We start from the raw sequence: 25,750 nt of genomic DNA on the forward strand, positions 1-25,750 counted from the left end.
ATGCGGCCTAGTGCCAAGAATGATGTGATAAGTTGTGGCCCCAAGTGCCTATGAAATGATATATGTGAAACGAATTGATTAATGAGAAGGGAAAAATGCCTTGGAAAGGCGGCCTAGCCGATCGGGCCGAGATCGGACTCCGCTCAAGATAGCGGTGGTATTGTGAATGAATTCCGGAATAAGGGGAAAATGAGATTGTGATTGAAGTATATGTCTCAAATGAGGCAACCTAGCCGATCGGGTCGAGATCGGACTCCGCTCAAGATAGCGGTGGTATTGTGAACAAATGATGAATAGTGTGAAATGCCCCAAACTAAAAGCTATGGAAAAATGATGTGAAAGTTGTATGATTCTTTTATTTGATAATGTGGTAATCGTTTAAAGTTTTGAGTTATACTTGAGATTTTTTATTCTTGTATGAAAGTTCTTTCTAACTAGATGGTGTTTAGTTATACATACTAGTGCTATTCGATGGCACTAACGTCCCTTTTGCCGGGGGCGCTAAGTCTTTAAAATGGATGTAGGTGTTTCTATAGCAGGCAGTGTTGGTCGCAGCTAGTGCCGCATCATCCTTTCAGCTTACTTGGTGAGCCCCACTATGTTTCGGGGTCCTGTTTCATCTGTTTATCATGTACTTTGTATTTGAGGTATAGTCGGAGCCTTGTTACCGACATTTCCATATCACATTACTCTTCAATTGTGTTTAGAGGCTCCGTAGACATGTTGTGAGTAGTGTCGGGTATTGGAATTAAAGTAGAAATAATGATGTTTGGCAAAGATTTATAAAACTTGTAATATTTTGACAATTATGATTTAAGCTCCTAATGGAAATGAAATGGAAGTTGTTAATGAAATACTTACTAAGTGTGATTAATGGAGTCCATCTCCTATTTATTCATGAATTAGTTTGGGTAGAATGAAACCTAACAGGCTTGCTCAGTCGGGTTTACTCGGTTGAGCGCCGGTCGTGCTCCTCGGTTTTTGGGGCGTGACAAACTTGGTATCAGATCCTACGGTTTTAAAGTGTCCTAGGATGTCTCGGAGCCGTGTCTAGTAGAGTCCTTCTTATCGGTGTGTAGTCGACCACATCTATAAGTTGGAGGCTATTCGGACATTTAGGAATTTCACCCTTCTTTGATACTCCAGATCGTGCAGTAGAGCTCAAGATAGGGAGCTAATTTCCATTCTATGTCTTAACCTCAAGATGAGTAATTTATGATTTTGGAAGCAGTAAGGAGGAAATAACCCCACCATTGAATCTGAGGGAGATTTCCAAGAGTTTGTTAGATGAACGTATCGAGCCATGGAGGCATTGGTAGAACTTGTTGCTAAGGGGAGTACCCTTGTTCATATTAATGTCTATGCACCACCAGATCATGTAGTATATCAGTATGTTACCTACGTACGTTAGGGATGTGGAGTCGAGGGGTATCGATTAAGCTATTGCCCTACCAACCTAAAGTCATTAAGTGAGTCAGATCAAAATTTCTACTCGTTGTATATGTACATCCATATTGAAGAATTCTCATAAACATGGTCTTAACAAGGTGTTGAATAACAAAACATTGCATGTATCGACTCTTTGAACGAGATGCATTATTCGTGAATCCACTCTATTACAAATCCTCTTATTTACATTCTTGTGGAATTAAGTTCTATAATTGTGTCCTTGAATGTGGTTATGACAATGACTCTAGGATTATACTTCCGACTTGCATTTCCTAAATTCTTAACAAGGGACTATACTTGATGAATTTCTTACAGAATATTTTATTGAAATGGACAACATCTGCCCACTTGTGCCTATGCATGCACCGTCGTAAAGTTTACCTATGTGGTGTCGAGTTCCATGTAAAGCATCCCAGTGTTGCGATCCTTCTCGAGTCACTCTTTTACTCAGTTGTGTATATGGCTTATATGGTTTGAACAAGTCAATCTACTCTCTTGCGAATATCATCATGAAAGCTTCTCCCTATCTAGTAACATAAGAGCATACCTTAACACCTATCACATGAGTGCATGTCAATCGAAATGATCACTGTGTGCATAAAGTCTCTCTGAAAATTGAGATCCTCACATCCCCGTCATAGCAAGATCTTGTGTCGCCATAACTTTCGTGTCCACTTGGGACATCCCGCAGTAAGTAGCTCACCTCGTCCAAGTATTGTGGTTGCTCGTGGCGCCGTCGTATATTGCAGTTAGGAGTTAATATAGCAGAAGCATGTCGAGCTTATAACAAATGTTTATTTTCTCTTTACACCTCCACAACATGTTTTAGTTGTGTTCCTTAGTTAGTGAATTCATTGTGCTAGTTTCCCAACACTTGTTCGATAACCATGAGAGAACATATCCTTCTATGTGTCATTGTAACACTTCCTTTCTTGTAAGGACCCTTACTAGGCTCTCCGTCAAGACCAAGCGCACCTTTGGAGGTTATCTTATCGTAGCACAATGTCTGTTTCTCTTGTCTTTCTGTCTTTCATTAGCATCTAGGTATTTCTCAAGTCAAAATCCATGGAGAACTCATTATGAACATCTGCAAACCTTCCATAATTATTTTATACTATCTCATTGGGTTCCCACCTCACTTCGAGTTCATCAAAGGTTGATAGCATGCCGCAATTGCTGAGATTGAATGATCTCCTTTCGATAATGGATTATCTACACATGTGCTAGTCTAATGATTTGCTTATCAGTCTAACTCTCGCCTTTTGGTTTTGGGATGACCAAGGAGCAATACACCTAGTAACACATTCGTATGCCAAAGCTTCTCTCTCTGTCAAGTCTTATAGCGTCTCCCAATTTGGCTGGTAATAGTTGGTTGTGTAGAAGTGTGCTGTAGTGCTTCCTTGTGAAGTAGAGTTGCTAAACGTAATTGGACTTTTTTTGAATTTTGGAGCTATACATCACATGACTACATACAGAGATCTTCTTTAAAAAATGTAGCTTCTCATAATCGCTTTATATTACCACCATTCCTAGTGGTTACAATGTAAAGGTTACTTCCATAAGGCTCTCTCACTTCTTTTCATTTGTCTTGCATCATGTGTAGTTTACCCGTGATCTTCAATGCGATATTATCTCAATGTCTTGACTAGTTATCCAACTATATGATCTGATTTAATTAACCTCACTTTTATGTACTCAACAAGCGCCCTGAGAGTGGGCACATTTCCCCTTTTCTACAGACTTCTAATGTCTTCGACTCTGTTTAGGCTTGTCGATTCCAAGCGGTACTTTTAGTTGTGCTGCCTTACTATCTATTTTCATCTGGTAACTCTCCTCGTGAATCTAATTTTATGCCTTATGGCGTCAAGGGTCAGGGTATGTTCCTTTTGTTAGGATAAAAAGATATTGCTCGCACTCCTTATGAAATGTTCTCCTAAACAATCATCTACCTGCTCTACTTGTCCATGTGACTATATAACCTAGCTTACTTTTTCCCGATAAATGCATTAAGATGTCTCATTCTTTCAAACTTATCCATGTGGGCACTTTGAGGCCTTGTTTTATACCAACTCGTAATGGTTTTAAGTATTTTCTTCCCATTGTTGATGATTTTCTAGGACTACGAGGGCTTGTCTCAGGGGTTTCAAAAGTAATGATTTTCCTTAAAGTTCAAACTTAAATTGCCATGATTTCAAACCAAAGTGTGTCCCCTTTTCAAATGTCTTAAATGGGTCGGATTGGATGGGTTACGTGGCCTTCTGCTCACTCGGCTTCTAGGATTATTAACAACGTCATTGTCATGTGTAGGAAATTTTGCTACCCCTGACATTCCACCTCCTTAAGAAGGATATGAGTTTTAATTGTCTTTCTTCCCGGAGCATTACGTCAACCATTGGAACTCCTCTAACCAATACATGATTTCACCCCTATGGCAGGATGTCCTATGCTATGTGGTTTCACTCGTGAAAGGTTAAGGTTAGATGCCTTCAGATTTTTGCACGTAACATGAGCATATTGATTTGGAAGACAAGTGGTCGTATCTTTAGTTCTCTCATCTATGATCAATTATCAGGAAGGGTTAAGCTGTATGAAATGTGATAATCTCATGAGTGTTCAACTTCTTTTCATCCTCATAGGCTTGTGGCATAGATTCCTTGTGTCAGTTAATGTTAAGAGTGTAATTGAACTTCATGTATTTTGAAACCCATATCGCGTTCAAGGTGCCAGAGTATTCTCATTCTTGATAAACAGATTTTCCCTACGCTCCATAAGACAACTGGGTCACGTGCTTGAATATTCCTCCTTAATGGTTCCTATTGCCAATGTACGAGTTACCCCTATGCCTTATTTGTCTAATAATTGATGTAGTCACCTGGACTAAACCATGTCAGCATCATTAATAGAAATCCTCGTGTCTCTTAGTATGTAACCTCATGAAATACTCTGCTCGGCGCATAAATGGATTCCTGAATAATTCCAGCCCAATCTTGAACTCTGTTGCTCCTTACTGTATCGAATCTATTTGGTATTAAAGGTTCAAACGTGTCAAAGTCACCCTGTGATCACATACATTCGGTAGGTAATTTTATGGTCAATTTATTATAGCACATCTTGGTGTAATCGTTGAAGGTCATCAAAGGTTTAGCGTGTGTGTTCGCGTAGATATCTAGAATTTAGGAGGGCGAACAGGTTGTTCCCAACATTTTCCCCCTGAAGATGTTACGTGAATTGATAATGAAGGTGAAATAAGTGTAGTTCACATTATGCCGCGCTATGAGTATGATGTTTCCCCATTGTTGTTCTCCATATATTCAGTGTTTTCATATGTCTATGTCTAAGAAGGTAGCCAGAAATCCCTTGTGCATCAGTCAGCAAGATCCGGGTGACCAGAGTGATCAGCAGCTTGATCAGCTTAAGGGGAAGTTTCGCAGGTTTGTGAAGACAGATTCTTCTCACTCAGTTTTCATTTCGGTGGAAATTATAGAAGGTAAAGTTAATGGATAGTTAGCTTATGTGAGGTATCTAGTCGTCATCCTTGTTAGATAAGTTTGGAGGTTGGGGTTGTTTCCGTGAATGTGTTATGGCAAGGCTTGTAAGCATAAGAGGCCACATTGAAAGCCGAGAGAGTTGTGGAAATAAGGTATTTTCTCTTGATGGTATAGCAGTTGGTTTTGATTTGAAAAGTACCTTCTAGGTGTTATGATTTAAAAATGTGCAGACCATGCCCAGGTATCATCGTGATAGTGTAGTGCTTGTACTGCTGAGGTTCGTGTTATTGATATATGCATTATGGTGCTTTGTCGAGTTGTGGATGTGTTTTTAGGATGGTTTTGGTGGTTCCCTGACAGGTGGATAGTCCTAGTTACAAAGGAAATTCTGCCGAATTTTCTGTAAAATTTGGGAGTTAATCAAAATTTAGGGACTTGAGGTGGGTTAGAAAAGAGATATGTTATGTTAGGTGTTTAGGGCGGGCTCTACCTCTCATTCGAGGACGAATGATCCTAAGCGGGGGAGAATTTAAGGCCGCGGAAAAAAAAATCGCTAAGTAATTTAGGATTTTGTGGTGCCAAGTAGGCTGATTATAATATTTTATGTGCTATTAACATGATGGGCATCAATTGGATTTGATAAATATGTGTATAAGTCTTATGGTAAGTAATTTGGGGTCCAAGGAAAGGCCCAAGTCTAAGGCAAATTGGAAAATTTCATAATAGGCTAAAATTCCAAATGAGTTCGCACAAGTCCCCACTTTGGATGACCATACCTATATATACATATATATATATATATATATACATATATATATATATATATATATATATATATATATATATATATATATATATATATGGTTTTGTGTGATGAGCAACCTATCAAATGAAAGGTCTTCGAGTCTAGTTTCAAACGCTTCAAACCGTTCATCATTTGGACATTCACAAAGTTATGATCAAATTACCAAAGACTGGAAAAATGCAATCCTGTGTCAGATATGCGATCGAAAAAACCATTATGCGGTCCGCATAACCGATCTGCGATCGCAAATCTGGTCGCAAATTGGACCAGTGTAGCCCAGCTTTAGGCACCGAGTTTTGCGACACGTTTGCAGCCAGCATACCCATTCTGCGGTCCATTATGCGACCGCAGACCCGAATTCGGAGGGTTAATCTTCCTATTTTCATGACCCGACCCCATTTTAATATATAGGCTTTATGGTTCATTTTGGGGTCATTTCCTACTGATTTTAGAGAGAGATGAGAGCATATAGAGAGAGAAAGGAGGGACCTAGCTTCATAATCACCCATCTCTTGCTCAAGTCTTCAAGAATCAAAAAACCCAATCACATGTTCTTCATCTAAGAAGTAAGGTTCTATACATTAGACTTTAATTTCGAGTTTGGGGTATAAGATGGGTTATTGAGGTATGATTCTTGGGTGTAATAGTATTATGTATACATGCATGTACAAATTAGGTTTGTAGGAAAGATTGTTGAATATAAATAAGTAAAGGTTGGGTTGGGGAATGAAGGAAACCTTGTAAAAGAGATTTGAAATCAAGATGCTCAACTAGTATTTAATAAAATGTTCAAATGAGCTGAAACCATGAATACCTTCCTAATTTGTGTTCAATTTTGTTATGTCTCAAAGTAGATTGGGATTGCTAGAATTTCCGGAACGTCGTAGTAACTTAAGGAAAGCTTAAACAAGGTATGTATGGCTAAAACCCCGCCTTTTAGAAATTGAGCTTCGTCGGTGATTGTGTGAACATGGTAAGATTAAAGTTGAATTGTTGCATTGCTTGTTATTTTACATGAGATGGTGTTATAACCTTATATGTGTGAAAAATGTGTCTCGACATGATCAACGTGCTATCTTGATAAATTGAAAGGGGCAAGGGTATGAATTATGTATTGAAATGCTTAGACCTTAAATCGAGATTGAAGCTGAATATATTGTGCCATCTATGTGAAGTCTTATCCATGCTTACAATTTAAATTGCTCTTGTGTGCACCTACTGTCCTAAATGGCAAAGCTAATATTGAAATTGGTAACGATGTAAAAATGCGGCCTAGTGCCAAGAATGATGTGATAAGTTGTGGCCCCAAGTGCCTATGAAATGATATATGTGAAACGAATTGATTAATGAGAAGGGAACAATGTCTTGGAAAGGCGGCCTAGCCGATCGGGCCGAGATCGGACTCCGCTCAAGATAGCGGTGGTATTGTGAATGAATTCCGGAATAAGGGGAAAATGAGATTGTGATTGAAGTATATGTCTCAAATGAGGCAACCTAGCCGATCGGGTCGAGATCGGACTCCGCTCAAGATAGCGGTGGTATTGTGAACAAATGATAAATAGTGTGAAATGCCCCAAACTAAAAGCTATGGAAAAATGATGTTAAAGTTGTATGATTCTTTTATTTGATAATGTGGTAATCGTTTAAAGTTTTGAGTTATACTTGTGATTTCTAATTCTTGTATGAAAGTTCTTTCTAACTAGATGGTGTTTAGTTATACATACTAGTGCTATTCGATGGCACTAACGTCTCTTTTGCCGGGGGCGCTACGTCTTTAAATGGACGTAGGTGTTTCTATAGCAGGCAGTGTTGGTCGCAGCTAGTGCCGCATCATCCTTTCAGCTTACTTGGTGAGCCCCACTTCGTTTCGGGGTCCTGTTTCACCTGTTTATCATGTACTTTGTATTTGAGGTATAGCCGGAGCCTTGTTACCTTCATTTCCATATTACATTACTCTTCAGTTGTGTTTAGAGGCTCCGTAGACAGGTTGTGGGTAGTGTCGGGTATTGGAATTAAACTAGAAATAATGATGTTTGGCAAAGATTTATAAAACTTGTAATATTTTGATAATTATGATTTAAGCTGCTAATGGAAATGAAATGGAAGTTGTTAATGAAATACTTACTAAGTGTGATTAATGGAGTCCATCTCCTATTTATTCATGAATTAGTTTGGGTAGAATGAAACCTAACAGGCTTGCTCAGTCGGTTTTACTCGGTTGAGCGCCGGTCGTGCTCTTCGGTTTTTGGGGCGTGACATTGACTCTCGAGACCTCTTGGCCTCCCTCTCCTCTCTGTCCCTAGCATGCATACCCTCAATCCTCCTAGCAATGCTCACCGCCTGCTAATAAGATATATCCATCTCTAACTCACGAGCCATGCTAGATCTGATGTTGGGAATAAGCCCCTCAATGAACCGGCGAACCTTCTCGCGAACCGTAGAAACCAAAGCTAGTGCATGTCTAGCCAAGTCAGTGTAACGGACAACATACTCCGAGACAGTCATGGTACCCTGGCGCAAATGCTCAAACTCCGTGCGCCAGGCGTCCCTAAGACTCTGGGAGACAAACTCCCTCGTGAACATATCTGAAAACTAGGCCCAAGTCAGGGAAGCTGCCTCATCCGGACTGTCTAACTCATAAGCACGCCACCACTGATAGGCGGCTCCTCGAAGCTGGAACGTAGTGAAACAAACCCCACTCGATCCTGATATGCCCATAGTATGGAGGATACGGTAGCACTCCTCAAGAAATCCAAGGGCATCCTCTGAGGCTAGTCCGCTAAAGGTCGGAGGCTGATACTTATTGAACCTCTCAAGCCTCTTCTGCTCCTCCTCTGAAGCTACTGCCTTCTACTCGGGCTGGGCTGGGGCTACCGGCTGTACAAGAATAGCCTCTGGGACCTGATCAATGTGCACTCGCTGCTCAGGAGTGCGGGCGGCGGGAGTCTGTGCTCCTCCCCCGGCCTGGGACGTAGCTGCAGCAAGGGGAAGCAACCCTGCCTGAGCTAGAGTGGTGTACATGGTCATAAACTGTGCCAAAGTCTCCTGGAGTGCTGGAGTAGTAGTGGCAGACGCATCAGGTGTCTGGACTCCGGCTAGTACTGCTGGTGGTGCCTCAGCGGCAGCTCTCGCGGGTGCTCTGGCTGTACCACGAGCGCGTCCTCAGCCTCTACCCCGGCCCCGGCCTCTAACGGCTCCAGTAGGGGGCGCGGCTACTTGGTCATCTCGAGTAGCACGTGTCCTCACCATCTGTGAGAGAGTAAAATACAGAAGTTTAGAATTGTGATATCAAAAATCTCGCACGACAAGGAAATCAAACGAAATAGAATTTTCCAAACAGTTACATAGCCTCTCGTAGATAAGTACAGACGTCTCCGTACCAATCAGCGAGACTCTAATAAACCGACTTATGATTCTTGACTCCTATGAACCTCGAGCTCTGATACCAACTTGTCACGACCCCGGTTCGCCCTCCGTGAACCATCGTGACGACACCTAGTCTCTACGACTAGGTAAGCCTAAATTACGGAAAAGAAACCAAAATTTACGGAAGTAAAACAATTTAAAACAGAAATAAGAAATAACCAATTTATAAATGTGTCGCTCGGCATACACCATATTTAACTCTCAAAACCAACACATAAATCCAAGACCCGGATACCCATGAATCACAAGCTAAGAAGTACTACATAGCTCTAACTCCATAATGTCTAACAAGAACTGAAATACAAAAGGGCTAATACTATCAGCAAGAATAGAAAGAGACTCCTCGGTCTGAGGATGCGGTAGATATACCTCGAAGTCGCTATAACAGTCGCCTCGCCTCAGGGGTGGTCGTCGAAGTACCTGGATCTGCACATGAAAACATGCGCAGGAAGGGCATGAGTACACCACAGCGGTACTCAGTAAGTGCCAAGCCTAACCTCGGTTGGGTAGTGACGAGGAAGATCAGGGCCCTACTGAGGTTAAATAAGATATAAGGTTTAACAGTGTGAAATAAACAACGTAAATAAGTAACACAAGATATGAAAGACAGCAACAGCTATTACAGAGGCAAGTAAAACATAGTAAAAGAATACAGCTCAGCCCCAAGATAATAACCGGGGATCTCCCAGGATACCGTCCTGTAGTCCCCAAATATAATTATCATATCCAGTGGATCTCTCGGGTGCAGTCCCGTAGTCCAACTTATAAATGCGCGGGGATCTACCGGAATACTACATCCGCAGTCCCAAATATAAATACTCAGTACTGGGAATCTACCGGGTGCAATCCCTTAGTTCCAATGTAAAAGTGCAGGGGGATCTCCCGAAATGCAATTCCGTAGTCCCAAAGTAAACATACAGGGGAGCTCCCGGGATACCGTCCCGTAGTCCCAAAGTAAATACACAGCAACAACAAGAACTCAATTCAATCAATTTCAGACCAAAGTCGGATAGATAATTCTAACCTAGCATGCTTCACGTAATACAAATAAGGCAGTTAAGTCAAATAGAACAATTTAGTCAAGTGGACATGCTTCTCTAGACTAACAGCAGGCTAAATTTCCAAGTAGTGTAAGCAAGAAAAGAATAACACAATTCAAGGCTATTTTTAATGAAATAAAAACCAGATTTCCAACAATTAGCACAAGTACGCGCTCGTCACCTCACGTACAAGGCATTTCAATTATCACAATATCAATCCTAAGGGGAAAGGTCCCCCACACAAGGTTAGACAAGCCACTTACCTTGAACAAGCGCAAGTCAACGCAAAACCACGCTTTTGCCACGAGTATCCGACTCCAAATGGCCCAAATCTATTCAATTCAATTGCATATTGTAAATAACACTTCAAGCAACTGATTCTACAATCAAATTCTAAACTAATTTCTAAACTAACACACGAAATTAGGTAAAATGACCAAAATTCCCCTCATGCCCACGTCTCGGAATCGGGTAAAATTTATATTTTTGATATCCTCATACTCTCACGAGTCTATGCATAACAAGAACACTAAAATTGGAGTTCAATTGACCCTTCAAATACCCCTTTCTAGGTCTCTTAAACTCAAGCCCTAGTTACCCATTTCTCCCAAATTTTCCACCACTAATTAGGTCTTTAATCACATAAAACGAGTTATGAAGTCAAAAATATTACCTCCAAGTGATTCCCCTTGAATCCCTCTTCATCCCTCTTCAAAAAGCTTCAAAATCGCCTAACAATGGAGGAACCTAGGCTAAAATTCGCGAAATAGACCGTTTAAAACATTCTGCCCAGGCATTTAAATCCTTCTTCGCGAACGCGGTCAAAGCCTCGCGTTCGCGAAGCACAAAAATGACTTTGACTAAAATCCTCTTACGCGAACGCGACAAGACCCTCGCGAACGCGATGGTTCCCCAAGCTTACCCTTCGCGAACGCGGTGCCTCCCTCGCGAACTTGAAGGCTTAAATTTCAGCTTCCTCAACTGACTCTTCGCGAACGCGAGAGTCCACTCACAAACGCGAAGGTTAAAATTCCTCTGCAAGAGCTGAGCAAAATCTGCAACATTTTTACAACTTAAAATGATCTGTTGAGCATCCGAAACAGACCCGAGGCCCCCGGGACCACAACCAAAGGCATCAACATATCCTAAAACCTTATTCAAACTTGTACCCAATCTTCAAAACACCTCAAACGACATCAAATCAACCAAAACACATCGGATTCAAGCCTAAGTTTCCAAAATCTTCCGAATTCCGCTTTTGATCAAAACTCCAACAAAGCTACGTCCGAATGACCTGAAATTTTGCACACATATCCCAAATGACATAACGGAACTACTGTAACTCTCGGAATTCCATTCCGACCCTTGGATCAAAATCTCATTATCGAACCGGAAACTTCAAAAATTCCACTTTCGGCATTTCAAGCCTAAATTAGCTACGGACCTCCAAAGTACAATCCGAACACGCCCCTAAGCCCGAAATCACCCAACGGAGCTAACGGGACCATTATATTTCCATTCCGAGGCTGTCTTCACACTGTTCCGACTATGGTTAAAATTTACATGACTTAAGCTCTCATTTAGGGACTAAGTGTCCAAAAGCTCTCCGAAATTAAAACCGAACATCCCCGGCAAACTAAAATAGCAGAAATAAACACGGGGAAAGGAGTTAATAGGGGATCGGGGCGTTAATTCTTAAGACAACCCGCCGGGTCGTCACAGCCAGCCTCTTCTTCAGCCTCTCAATCTCAGCGTCCTTAGCCTCACTCTCCTGCACCAAGGCTCACACTTTGCTATTCACAGGCATCCGCTTGGAAGAACCAGGTTCTTTATCAGCAGCATGAACTTCATAGTCACAAACAGTCAAGGTGTTGGCCACAAAGTGATCTTTGTTTGTGCTAACATCCCATTTCTTTAGGAACCTTGAAGTGAGCTAGCACAATAGTGGGAATGAAACCATAGGGTATGGCGTGAGTTTTAGTGCTAGTGATTACCCTATCAAGGAGCTGGATGATAAACCCCCGCCAATTTATTTGCCCTCCACTATCCAAGCATTCTATAAGGACCAGGTCCATGAAAGTTGCAATATGCCTTCTTTCCTGCCTGGGCAGAACAACCTTGTTGACAAATTCAAATAGCATCTTGTGGGCAAGCTTCATCTCACTTTTATACACATCCTTGGACTGTAACTCTAACTCATTATTAGCAAATTTTCTTATAATGGCAAAGGAGGTGGGGAGGTTTTTTAGGCTTGGCCATTTCAGCTTCTTGTGGTCATTGTACCCTTCAGTAGATACCCCTAGAATTTCTCCCAGCTCCTTGTCGTTAAAGCTCACATTCATTCCTTTCACTACACTGGTGGCCCTGCCATTCTTGATTTTACAATTTGCCATGAACTCCACAATCTCAGTTCTGGCTAGTCTTCCTTCCACCTGAAGGACCATGTCCTTCCAACCCTGGAGTTCTAGCTTCTCCAGCAGCATCACTATTCCTTCCTCGTCCAAGTACCCGATGAGTCTACCTTTCAAGATTTTTATCTTTCCAAACTTCACCATTTTATTCTATTCCTCATCAGTTTCCTATTCTTCTTCACTTTCTTCCTCCTCCGCTACTTGCAGTTTCCTAGATTTCCTGGTAGACCTGGTTCTTAAGGTAGATGACTCTACATCAACAATCTCTGAAGGAGACTTCTTTTTGGAAGTATTTCTTTTCATTGCCTTTGGAGTCACAACCTCCACCTCCTCTGCCTCGTCTTCATCATGAAGAACTATGTCCATCTCCTTAATCTCAATTGCATCAACAGGCTCACTTACTTTCTTCTTTCCCTTTGCAGCAGCTTTTCTTTTACTCTCTTCTAAGGCTCATTCATGTTTAGCCTCACTCTACTTCTTCTGACTCCTTGTAGCTCTTCCTCTTTTAGGAGGAATCTCTACAGGGATAGAAGAGGCAACCTTTCTCTTCTTCTGTGCCCTAGTAGTTTGAGGAATTTTATCTCCTGAACTTTTCTTCTTCTTTGGATTGTATCTATCAGACACCTTTTTCAAAAACTCTTCGAGGGGTTCCTTCATAGATGGAACAGGTTCTTGGAACCTCTTCCTCAACCTAACCAGCCCCTCAGCTGCACTTGCATCACTGGATCCACTACCTCTTTCTTCTCTCCAACTTTCTTCCTCGTCAACAGGTTCCTCACTCCATAACACCATCTCCCCTGTTTCCTCAAACAACCCAACAGGAGTATGTAAAGGTTCAACCACTCCTTTTCCCTTTCCTCTTACATCTCCTTGAACACCCTCACTCTCTTTTTCTTTTTACTTTTTATTTTTACCACCAACTATCCTAGACATTGTAGTCTTTATCCCAGCAATCGTTCCAACCACAAACTTGTTCTCTAAATTTTCAACCACTTCAGAAATGACTTAGAAGTACTACTTAGACTAGAGGTTACCTGTTCTGTTTCAAATGAAACAGTTTCTTCCCTCTCAGTTGCTGATTTTTGGGGTTTCTCTTCCTCGCTTTCTTTGAATTTCTCATTTATTTTCTTGATTTGTTCGCTGTTAGTGACTGTCTTACGAGCAAGCATCTTGAACCTTGATTTCTTAGAGATAGGTGTGGTTGAAGGCATGATCGAAGGAGTAGGTGTTGATTCTTTGGGAGGTGAAGAAGAGTTTTCAGATTGGTTTTTCATTGATGTGTGTAGAGGAGATGTGTGTGTAAAAGAGATGAGAGAAGATAAAGAAAATTTTTAATGGATGGAAGATTAAAAGTGAAGAAATGGTTTAAGCCTAATCAATATAAAGAGGGAAGTTTGAGTGGGTAACGATTTCCTTTTGAAGTTCAGAAGTGTAATCACACCGGGAAAGTCAGTTTTAAAAGACGTTGGACTCTTCCCTAAAATCTAGGCAATTATGGCGCGTGGGACTACTTTTTGGTAAAACTGGTTCGTTTCTAATGGATAAACTTGAAGGAGATTGGGATTAAGTGGCACTCTCTTTTTTATCATGATCCAATTGTAATTATTTCAAAATATGTAGAGAGTACATACCAAGTAATCTAGATGAACTAGGTTATTCATTGAGAATTCTCTTGTGTAAGTCAGAATTTTCCAAGAGAATAAAGATAATATCATTAGAGATTAATGAGACATATTAGCATATGGTGTCACACCTCCTTTTTCACATCCCGAAAGGGGTATAAGGGAGTTTTTTCCAATTTAAATGACAATCAAAACGGGATTATTAATTTATTTTTCAGAGTCTCCACTTGGGATAATTTATGGTGTCCCAAGTCAACAGTTTAAAAACTCGAATCGAGAAAATTTGACTCTATTTACGGTCTGCGAACACAGAAATCCGGGTAGGGAATTCTGTTAACCCGGGAGAAGGTGTTAGGCATTCCCGGGTTCCGTGGTTCTAGCACAGTCGCTTTGATCATCCTTGGCTTAATAAAATTGTTTAATTACTCATTTTAGAACCTATGTGCATTTGCCTCTTTTAATTAAGAAATTATCTTAAAACAGGTCACGCGTATGTGTACCCATTTGTTTGGCGCATCAAAAATCATGTCACGCGAACGTGTCCACAATTAATAACGCTTTGTTATTATTAAAAAAGTTTGGCCGAAGTTGCGCGGACGCATACCCCGATTTTTGTTTTTAAGATCGCAATTATGTCACGCGAACGTGTACACAATCACGATGATTCAATTAATCTATATTAAGACAAGAACACGAATTTAATCCCAATTCTACTGTACTTCATCTAAAATCCAAGTCCAATTTTTCAAGTGAATCACATTAAGGAAATTCAAATAAGCAACTACATATGATTCCACTCTCACCCGAAGTAGCCAGAGGTTTACCAAGACCACTCCATGAACAACATAGAACAGGGTTCGTGTGTTCTTCCAAAGTGCTTACCATTTTAGCGTTTGATACTGACCAAGTATGAACAGACCCATCAACAGAACCAACAGCAACAAGCTTGCATTTTTTTGAGAATAACAAAGAGTGATCAATCATAACAGTGAACGTGGGGGAAACAATATTCTTTGTGTCATTGATTATTTTCCTAAGTTTAAGATTATATGAATCAACTATCCCATTCTATGTTACAAGCTACCAACGAAGGACCAAAATAGAATGGTTTACTACGAAATATACTTACACAAATTGTAAGTATTATATTGGCTCAAGTTTCAGATTCTTCCACTTAACCAAGTTAAATGAATTATATGCTAAGATCCAACAATAACCTTTAAAGCCAAATAAAAAGAATATAAAGATAATATAAGTAACAACCAAATGTATACACTGATAATCTCAAACAGATGAATTCATTGCATTAAAAATTGATAGACTGAATTTTAAGAAAAGACAAGAGTAAAATCTGACCTCAAATCTGAAATCCAATAAGAAAATTGAAACAATTTCGAGCAAAGAACCGCGACCAAGACGCAACAAAGGACCTCGACTCTCCAACGATAAATGAAGTTGACAACTACTGCTGCCGGAATCTCAAACTCGATCCCAAAATAGGTACGAATCGAAGACGACGCCAGCAACCTCGATGAACCTCGACCAACAATTGTTGAGATATCACCGAAAATAAAAACCCACAAACAAAAGATTGACTGAAGGGCTGAACTTCGTGAAGCTATTATTTGGTGGTTATTTCATGTGCGCTCATGGTGTTCAACAGCAGCTGATTGCTGGCTGGAATTGGAAGAGGTCGTCACCGGCGAGATGAAGAAGAAGAAGGGGTCAGCGGCGGCGATGGTTGGTGTTCTTGGTTGAGAGTGGAAACGGCTGAAGCAGCTGGCTTTTTGTTCAAGAGAGATCTCCTTTCTCGTTTTTGTTCTCTTGGTCCTTTTTAAGAAGAAGAAGGGTTATGTGCTTGGTGTTGTTCGTGTGAGGGAGATGGGTCTGGCAGCGGGTTGTTGTGGTAATGAAGAGGGTGGAAGGCTGGAATAGGGTGGGTGTGCAGAAGACAAAGTTTCACGGGAGAGGGGGGGTCTCGAATAAGACGATCTTCAGGGGGGTCTATTTTGTGTATTGCGGCTGGAGTAACGAAGAAGATCAAAAAAAGTTGGGGGGGGGGGGGGTTCGTCGTTCTATATTAGTAAACGGCGGATCTCCTTAGAGTNCGGGAGAGGGGGGGTCTCGAAGAAGACGATCTTCAGGGGGGTCTATTTTGTGTATTGCGGCTAGAGTAACGAAGAAGATCAAAAAAATCAGGAGGGGGGGGTCTCTTCTATATTATAAACGGCGGATCTCCTTAGAGTGTCTCCTTAGGGTCTAGGTCTAGGAAATTAGGTTAGTTTAATAAGGAGAAGGGTCCGGATCTTGGGTGTTGGGTTGGGTCGACCCGGTCTGGGCTGGGTTGGGGGAAAATTTGGGCTTCTAAAATATTTGGCCCAATTGAATTTAAAAACCAGCCTTTTTCAAGTTCCTTTTCTTTTTCTTTTCTTTTCTTTCTTTAATTAATAAAAAACCTAAATTAAATTCCTAAATTAATTCAAATTGTAAAATTAAGCTAATTATCTAACTATAATATTTATAAAAATCAGTTTATCCTAAATTAAAAGAGAAAACTTAATAATCCAAATTTTAAAGCTAAAAATGTAAAAATGAGCCATTTTTGTAATTTTCATTTTTAGTAAAGCAATTAATTAATTAATTAATCCTAAAATGTGAACACAAAATCTAAATGCAATGCATAATATTTTTGGTATTTTTTTATGATTTTAATAAATAAAAGTAAACATGCATAGAAATCTAAACAATTAACAAAAATCCTACAAAAATCTTATAAAAATTGCAAACAATTGGGGAAAAATCTATTTCTTTAATTTCTAGGAGTATTTCACATAGGGGAAAAATCACGTGCTCACAGCTGCCCCTCTTTGCTCGGAAACACGAAGAGTTTTTGGGCAAAGATAAATTTAGCGGATACGAGCGATCTTTGCCCGTTTGGATACTCCGTGGGAAGCATTTTTGAAAGATCTGACTGAACCTTGCTTCCGAGGTTGCCTACATATCCTTGGATATAAAGGAATCAAGTCAGTGTCGTTCGGGAAAATGAGGAAGAGATGAGTTAGAAAGTCGAGTGAAGTGCCGTTCCGTCGAGGTTCCGGTCCGCGGTCCTGTTATTACATCAAAAATCAAGATTCAAAAGACTCACTAAGCCTATCAGCTACGAGTTACAAGATTCCTATCTATGAGTCTTCTGAAGCTTGATCTTGAGTCTTGGTTGGTTCTTCATGCGGACTCTGATCTGAATCTTGATGCTTGTTAGCTACAAGTGTTAGTTAAACCTTCCACGGCTTCTTCTTATCAAGACCAGACAGGCAGTGCTCGTGACTTCAGCCATGTCTTGAGCAGCTCGCATCTTTCATCTGCTTCTGCATTTGAATTCACTTCCCTCTTTTATTTTTCTTTTTTAAATTTATTTTGCTTTTGTTTTATTTTTGGATTGAAACTTCTTCTTTGGTCATCTCGGACTGTTGACCCGCATTCTTGCCGCGAGCTTCTGCTACTTCTAACTTGAATTGAATTCTGAAATGACTTCCCTTGTTCTCCAGGTGGGTGCCTGCTACTGACTTGAAACTTGAAATAATTTCTAAATGAATTCCCTTGTTCTCCAGGTGGGTGCCTGCAATCAAAACAACAAAACAAACAAAATTTTCTGCCCCAGTTTTTACTCACAAGATTTGTGAGTTGTTAGCAAAACTCTGAACCACTTATGCTATTGAAGCAATGATGCGAGTAAGCTAAAGACTCAACTAGGATGTGCGTCTCCTGTGAGCAAAACCAAGAAACTTTGACCAGCAAATGCGTCTTCTAAAAATAAAAACTGAATGACCCAGATCAGGAAATGTGTCTCCTACGGGTGAAACTTGAATGAACCAAACTAGGAAGTGCGTCTCCTATGAATGAACTCCCAATTTAGGAAGTGCGTCTCATAAAACAAAATATAACTTGAAAGACCCAGACTATGAAGTGCGTCTCCTACTTCAATGAACCAGACTAGGAAATGCGTCTCCTAGGGCGAACACAAATGACTCAAACTAGGAAGTGCGTCTCCTAGGGATGAAATCTCAATTTAGGATGTGTGTCTCCTAAAACAAAATATAACTTGAAAGACCCAGACTAGGAAGTGCGTCTCCTAGGGGTGAAACATCAATGACTCAAACTAGGAAGTGCGTCTCCTAGGGGTGAAATCTCAATTTAGGAAGTGCGTCTCCTAAAAGGTATATCCTGAAAAACCCAGACTAGGAAGTACGTCTCCTAGGGGTGGAACTTCAATGACTCAAACTAGGAAGTGCATCTCCTACGAATGAACTTAAATGAACCAAAACTAGGATGTGCGTCTCCTAGGGGTAAACTCTCAATTTAGGAAGTGCGTCTTCTAAAACAAAATATAACTTGAAAGACCCAGACTAGGAAGTGCGTCTCGTAAGGGTGGAACTTCAATGACTCAAACTAGGAAGTGCATCTCCTAGGAATGAACTTAAATAAACCAAAACTAGGAAGTGCATCTCCTAGGGGTAAACTCTCAATTTAGGAAGTGCGTCTCCTAAAACAAAATATAACTTGAAAGACCCAGACTAGGAAGTGCGTCTCCTAGGGGTGAAACTTCAATGACTCAAACTAGGAAGTTCGTCTCCTAGAGATGAATTTAAATGACCAATACTAGGAAGTGCGTCTCCTAACAAGTATAATCTGAAAGACCCCTACTAGGAAGTGCGTCTCCTAACGGGTAAAACTCCAACTAGGACGTGCGTCTCCTATGGATGAATTTAAATGACCAAAACTAGGAAGTGCGTCTCCTAGGGGTGGCATCTCGATTTAGGAAGTGCGTCTCCTAGAGCAAAATATAACTTGAGAGACTTAGACTAGGAAGTGAATCTCCTAAGGGTAAAACCTCAGTGACTTAAACTCATATGATCCAAACTAGGAAGTGCGTCTCCTAGGGGTGGAATCTCGATTTAGGAAGTGCGTCTCCTAGAGCAAAATATAACTTGAAAGACTTAGACTAGGAAGTGCGTCTCCTAGGGGTAAAACCTTAGTGACAAACTCATATGATCCAAACTAGGAAGTGTGTCTCCTAGGGGTAAAATCTCGATTTAGGACGTGCCTCTCCTACAACAAAATATAACTTGAAAACCCAAACTAGGAAGTGTTTCTCCAAGGGGTGATGTGTGATCTTCTCAATAGCCTTTGCGTAAGCAGAATTGAAGCATTACACCTGAAAACTTCAAGCTTCCAAGCTTTGATATGAACATAGCTTCCGTCCCTGTTTCAGACAAAGAAAACTTGTAAGTTTAAACATGGTGGTTGGTTTGTGGCCTTGACTTTGTTGGCGATTGCTCCTTCACTTGCCATGATACCCTTTATTTCAACTTGAAAGACCTTGCCTGTTTATTGACTAACCACTTTCTCTGTCACCCTTATCACAGAAAATACCTCTGATCCGTTCAAACCCAATACCCTTTATCTGTTGCATTGCTCATGAATTGGCCTATACCGAACCTTTGTAATTTACATGAATCCCAAAACACGTTGATTGTTGCCAACTCAGTGCGCCTACTGTTCTTTCCTGACTTATGACACTTTGATGTGCAAGACAGATTCCGTTTTGTGCAATTGGAAAGCTGGTAGCAAATTTTGAAGTCATTTCTCACTTGTTTTGACCAAAAAGACTCAAGAAGAGGAAGTAAACAAGACAAAAGGAACAGAGTAAGGGACAATGGAAAGAGATGATACCTAACAAGAAAATTACAAAGTAGAAACTTATCAGATATGGACACCAACTCTAATGACCATGACATGCACCTTTTGATTAAGTGGCCTAATCTGTCAATCAAGTCTAATGTTCAACTCTTGTTGTACCTCTGAGTCGTGAAACTGGGCTTCAATTCTCCGATTATCCAATCTGGTTCACGGTCCTTATTCGACTTGTAGTGCCCGAGGGTTTTCACCATCAAGCCTCTCTCATTTTGTTCTTTCTCTCAACTTACCGTCGCCTTATGGTGCCTGTGAAGGTTTTCACCGATAAGACTCTCTCATTTTTGTTTTCCTTGTGTACAACGGAGTGTTTCTGTCACGCCTCAAACCTCGGGGAGCGCGACTGGCGCGCGACCGAGCGAACCTGTACGAGCAAGTCTATCTAACCTTTCTCGCCCGACTCATTCTATATCCGAAGAAGTAATGCATTACCAATTATTAAACATGGGAGGGAGAGTTATTATTTAAATGAATAACCATTGCTAGTTAGATTCGTACTTAAATGCAACATGCCATTGTTAAGTTCCCAATAGTACATACAGTTGACAGTCTAGTGGAGAAAAGTTTCAAAATACAACGTGATCCTATGACCACCCCGGCACCCATACATGACCCACATAAATATCTACGGAGCCTCTAAGGATACAAAAGTCCAAAATGATAATGCTGACAACAAGGCCCCAGCTATACCTCAAAGTATGGAAATTTACACAAAAGAAGAACTACAAAACCCCTGGGAGAAATAGGGGCTCACCAAGACAGCTGTGAAGAGAGAAAGGGAGCACCACTATCTGCGATCGGCACTATCAGCAACGGAACCACCTACATCCATTCAAAGATGTAGCGCCCCCGGCAAAAAGGACATTAGTACTGTCGAATAGTACTAGTATGTAAAGCAAACACAATTCTTTATAGGATGAACAGTGAACAAATAAAAGACAGTTATAACATCAACAAGTACTTCACAGGATTACAAGGGAAAACACCAAATAAGGTTCACATGGTTCCGGTTAAGTCTTTCTATTCCTTTAGGTTAATGTTCTTTAGTGCCAAATGCCAAAACTTATAATATAATGACGCCGTGATTTTACACGGAGTCTGGTCTCGGCCCGACCGGCTAAGCCATCCCAAGTGAGACATATCCAAGTCCACAATGATAATCAGAAATCCAATGTAAATGCCACCATGTGTACAACATGGCGTCCGATCTCAGCCCGATCGGCTAAGCCATCTCACTTGGGACATAACCTCTTTCAATTATTCCTTGGTTCCCATTTCTTTCCATTTTCCCATTACATGGTACAACACCTCTTTTTATTAATTTATTTCTTGGCACTTGGGTACATTGTTACAACTCAAGTCTTCCCTTATTTATTCGTTCAAGTAGTTTCATCATCCAAGACGATAAGGGGGGGCTATCATATAAAGCATGCACACATAAGAAAATAATGAACACTTGGGGAACATAATCACATTTTCAACTATCATGAATTCAGAGTAAACACATAGAAATATTTTGGGACAACAGTCCGTCACCCAACACTTTAGTGCAATCCATCTAGTATGATCAATTCGAAACTCACACCAACTAATTGGACACTAAGAATTCAACACTAAGAAGAAGAGGGTTAGCCATACATACCTTAATGGAGCTCTTCCTTAAATCCTTACAATAAATTCCGAAATTTCCTAGCAACTTTGAGCTATTTATGAGAATTACAAATTAAGCCAAGAATTAGAGACATGATTAGGGTTTTAGCTCATTTGAGTATATTGTCAAGCACTAGGTGTGCGTTGTGGTTCTAGGACCCCTTTTGTGAGAGATTTTCATCACCTTACACCCCAATTGCCATCTTTTTAACACACAATCTTCCCATACCCCATTATCACTCATGCATGCAAGATAGTCAATTCTTATACCCACGAACCCACCCGTGATCACTTATTTTAGTAAAAATTTCGAAATTATAGATTAGGGCACAAGTTCTTACCTCTTAGGATGAAGGCCTAGCAAATTTTACTTGATAATCTTCAACGATTTAGGCAAAGATCAAGTGGGGACTTGATGAAGATCACCCTCCCTCTCTAGAACCCCCTCTCTCACTCTATTTTCAGGAAAAATCGCATAAAAGGGGTCTAAGGGGGTATTTTTAGTGGAATGGAGTCAGTTTTTAAAAGTTAGAAAATAGGAGCCCTGACAAAATCTGCGATCACATAATAGACATGCGGCCCGCAAAAGGGACCACAAATGGTCCCCAAAACCTGAACAAACTGCCCGGGTATGAGGCAAGAATGCGATCCGCATACCTGTTCTGCTGTCGCATAATGCACCGCAGAACTGCCCCTCGCAAAAATTCAAAGGGGATTATGCGATAACTATGCGGTCCGCATATTGATTATGCGATCGCATAATTGGCCGCATAGTTGACCTCAAATTAACCAAAAACCTGTCTGACTCTACGGCAACTATGCGGTACGCATAGCTATTATGCGATCGCATAATGGACCGCAGAAACGCACTTTTCTGGGAAAATATTATTCCTTAACTTTTTAATGCACAGATCAATCCAAAGGGTCCGGACCGCTTTCTAACACATATTCCTAACTTGGCACTACGAGATCACAGGTTTTTGAGTAAAAATTTCACGGGTTCTTACAGTTGCCCCTGATGTGAATCATACCTCTAACTCGCTTGACTTGGAACTACTCAAAGATTGATTGGAAGGCCTTTCTTTGGACCGTAATGTAGTCTTTTGGATAGGATTAGAAAGAATGGGTATCATAAAGGCTCAAAAACAGCTTAAAAGGGCTCAAAATTACAACTTTTGGAATCAGATCTCTTACAACAACCACAACTTCTGCCCCAGTTTCTTTGCTTGGGGACTTTTGAATTTTTATTTTGATGGGACCGAACCGTGAGGCTGCCTACGTATCCTTAAAAGGAATCAGGTCTAACGTAGTTCATGACATAGGAATTGCTTTGTTTTTTGTACTTTTCTCTCTCTCTTTTTCTTTTTCTCTTGTCTTTTCTTTTCTTTACTCTTTTCCCATTTTTCTTTCTCTTTTTCTCTTCTCTTTTCCTCTTTTCTCTTTTTTTTTTCTTTTTCTGTATCTGTATTTCTAAACTATGCTTCTGATTCCAAAAAAGGGATATGAAAGAAAATAAATAAGGCTCAAAGGGTTAACAAAGGATAAAGTGTTTAGATAGCAGAATAAAATGTCTTCTTCATTCCAATATTCAAAGCATGCCAAAATCCAAACAACACAATTAAACAAACCGAAGAAATCATACATAATATCTTTTGGCTGCATCATAATTGATAGCCATATCCACACATTTGTCTTCTACATCTGTTAAATACAAAGCACCATTGACAACACTCTCGTTACCACGAACGGCCCCTGCCAATTTGGGGCAAACTTGCCTTTAGCTTCAGCCTGATGCGGCAGGATGCGTTTCAATACTTGCTGACCCACTTCAAACTTCCGGGGATGCACCTTCTTGTTGTATGCTCTTGTCATTCTCTTCTGATACAATTGACCATGACACACTGCCCTCAGTCTTTTTTGTCAATCAGACTTAATTGCTCCAAACGGGTTTTGACCCACTCATCATCATCAATTTCAGCTTCAGCAACAATCCGAAGGGATGGAATTTCAACTTCTGCGGGTATCACTGCTTCAGTACCATATACCAATAAATAAGGAGTTGCACCTACTGAAGTGCGAATAGTAGTGCGGTAACCCAGCAAAGCAAAAGGCAACTTTTCATGCCATTACCTAGAACCTTGTACCATCTTTCGAAGTATCTTCTTTATGTTCTATCTGCCCCAGTTTCACATAATTCGGGCTTGAAGTGATCTCAAAATGCCTTTACTTATTTCCCTCAAATGTCCCTATCATCTTCAAAATTATTTCATTGCTTCATGACTAAACTAACTTTTAAGACCAGGCTGAGAATTACGCGTGCATGTCATGTCACTAGAGTCAGCAGGAAAGAAACTATAAAAGGAAAAGAGAACTAAAAAAACACTGACTAGAAATAGCAGAAAACAGGAAATTGCATTAGACAGACGGTGAAAGGGTTTAAACAACAAAACAAGCAAAATACACTAGGGTTACAACCCTGGAAAAACCTAAGTAACAGTAAACGAGCTATTACGACTAAACAAACTAGGCAAAATAAAAGGATAGAAGGGTTTGAGTCACAAGACAATATCCGGATTACAACCCTAAAAATAACTCGGACAACAGAAATAACAACAAAATAAACCACCAAGACTCCTCCCCGGCTAGCCAAGAGATGGAGCGTCTTTCCAATTACCAAGCACGACATCTTAGCCACTGAGTTCTGCATCAACAGTACTAGGACCATTACCAATTTCAATATCATTAACTTCAGTCAGCAAGTTCCCAAGGGGACTCACATACTCCCTGTCACTGTCCTTGATCACAATTATCCCTTCTTGAATCATTCTTTCTATTTCCCTTTTCAAAGCACGACAATCTCCAATGCTATGCCCTTGGACGTTAGAGTGGTACATGCATCGTACAGTAGGATCAAAACCTTTTGCATATGGGTCTGAAGTATAGCCGAGGAGTGGCTCAATTAGGCCAGAATGCCTTAACTTTTCAAACAAGCTAGTATAGGACTCCCCGATTGGCGTGAAACTATTTCTTTGCCTTTGTTCCCCTCTCTGCCCCTATTTTCTAGGGTTGTTGGGTGCTCAAAAATATTGTGAAGGCGAGAGTGCATTATGCGGTGCTGGCGCTCGCCATAAGGATTGCCCCGGTGGTTGGACAGATGACCGGACATTGTTCGGAGGATAACACCGAGGTGGATTAGTGGAGCTCGGGGATAGGTTTGGGGTTGGGGTTGAGGCTGAGTATATTGATGAGGCGGATCCGTCAGACCATGTCGTGATCCTAAGACAACCATGGCAACATCATCATGTTCCTTCTCACCCAGCAAGCTTCCTGTGTCGTTCTGAATTGCTTGTGTTGTGGCTTTTAAAGCAGAATAGCTCATGATCTTGCTCGACTTCAGCCCATCTTCTACCATTTCTCCCATTTTTACCACATCATTAAAAGGCCTACCCATAGCCATGATCAAATTCCCAAAGTAAGTTGGCTCTTGAGCTTGAAGAAAGTACTCGACCATCTCGTTTTCTTCAATCGGGGGATTGACTCTGACAGCTTGCTCTCTCTATCTGAGCCCGTATTCCCTAAAGCTTTCAGTAGGCTCCTTTTCCATCTTGGTGAGGGACATGCGATCCGGAACGATTTCTATATTGTACTGAAAGTGCCGGGCAAAGGCCTGAGCCATATCGTTCCATGTGTACCACCTGCTAATGTCTTGGCGAGTGTACCACTCCAGAGCTGCCCCACTCAGACTCTGACTGAAATACGCCATCAATAATTTGTCCTTCCCACCGACGCATCTCATCTTACTGCAGTAGCCTCTCAGATGGGCCACGGGATCCCCATGTCCGTCATACAAATCAAACTTCAGCATCTTAAACCCAGCAGGCAGTTGGATGTCAGGAAACAAGCACAAGTCTTTGTAAGCCACGCTCATCTGGCTCCCTATCCCTTGCATGTTTCTTAAAGACTGCTCTAAGATTTTACCTTCCTGGATATCTCGTCTTGCTCCACTGTCTTAGCAGGCTTTTCAGTTTCACTGAGAGGCTCAAAATAAGGAGCGTGAGAGTATGGATCCGAGAGCTTGAAAGTTGGTTCTGGAGCATAGTGTTGGGCA

The 25,750-nt window shown here is 40.8% G+C and overlaps 1 protein-coding gene across 1 annotated transcript; it reads right to left on the bottom strand.

Moving 5' to 3' along the window:
• Window positions 1-12,787: 12,787 nt before the first annotated feature.
• LOC109239095 (titin-like) lies at window positions 12,788-13,893 on the bottom strand. Its single transcript, XM_019405620.1, has 3 exons — window positions 13,654-13,893; window positions 13,105-13,423; window positions 12,788-13,062 (listed from the first exon to the last, which is right to left on the bottom strand). Exons 1-3 carry the CDS (start codon window positions 13,891-13,893, stop codon window positions 12,788-12,790), a joined length of 834 nt encoding a protein of 277 aa, XP_019261165.1.
• Window positions 13,894-25,750: the final 11,857 nt, after the last annotated feature.

The sequence above is a fragment of the Nicotiana attenuata genome, unplaced genomic scaffold (assembly GCF_001879085.1).
Source record: "Nicotiana attenuata strain UT unplaced genomic scaffold, NIATTr2, whole genome shotgun sequence".
In the NCBI taxonomy this organism is placed as follows: domain Eukaryota; kingdom Viridiplantae; phylum Streptophyta; class Magnoliopsida; order Solanales; family Solanaceae; genus Nicotiana; species Nicotiana attenuata.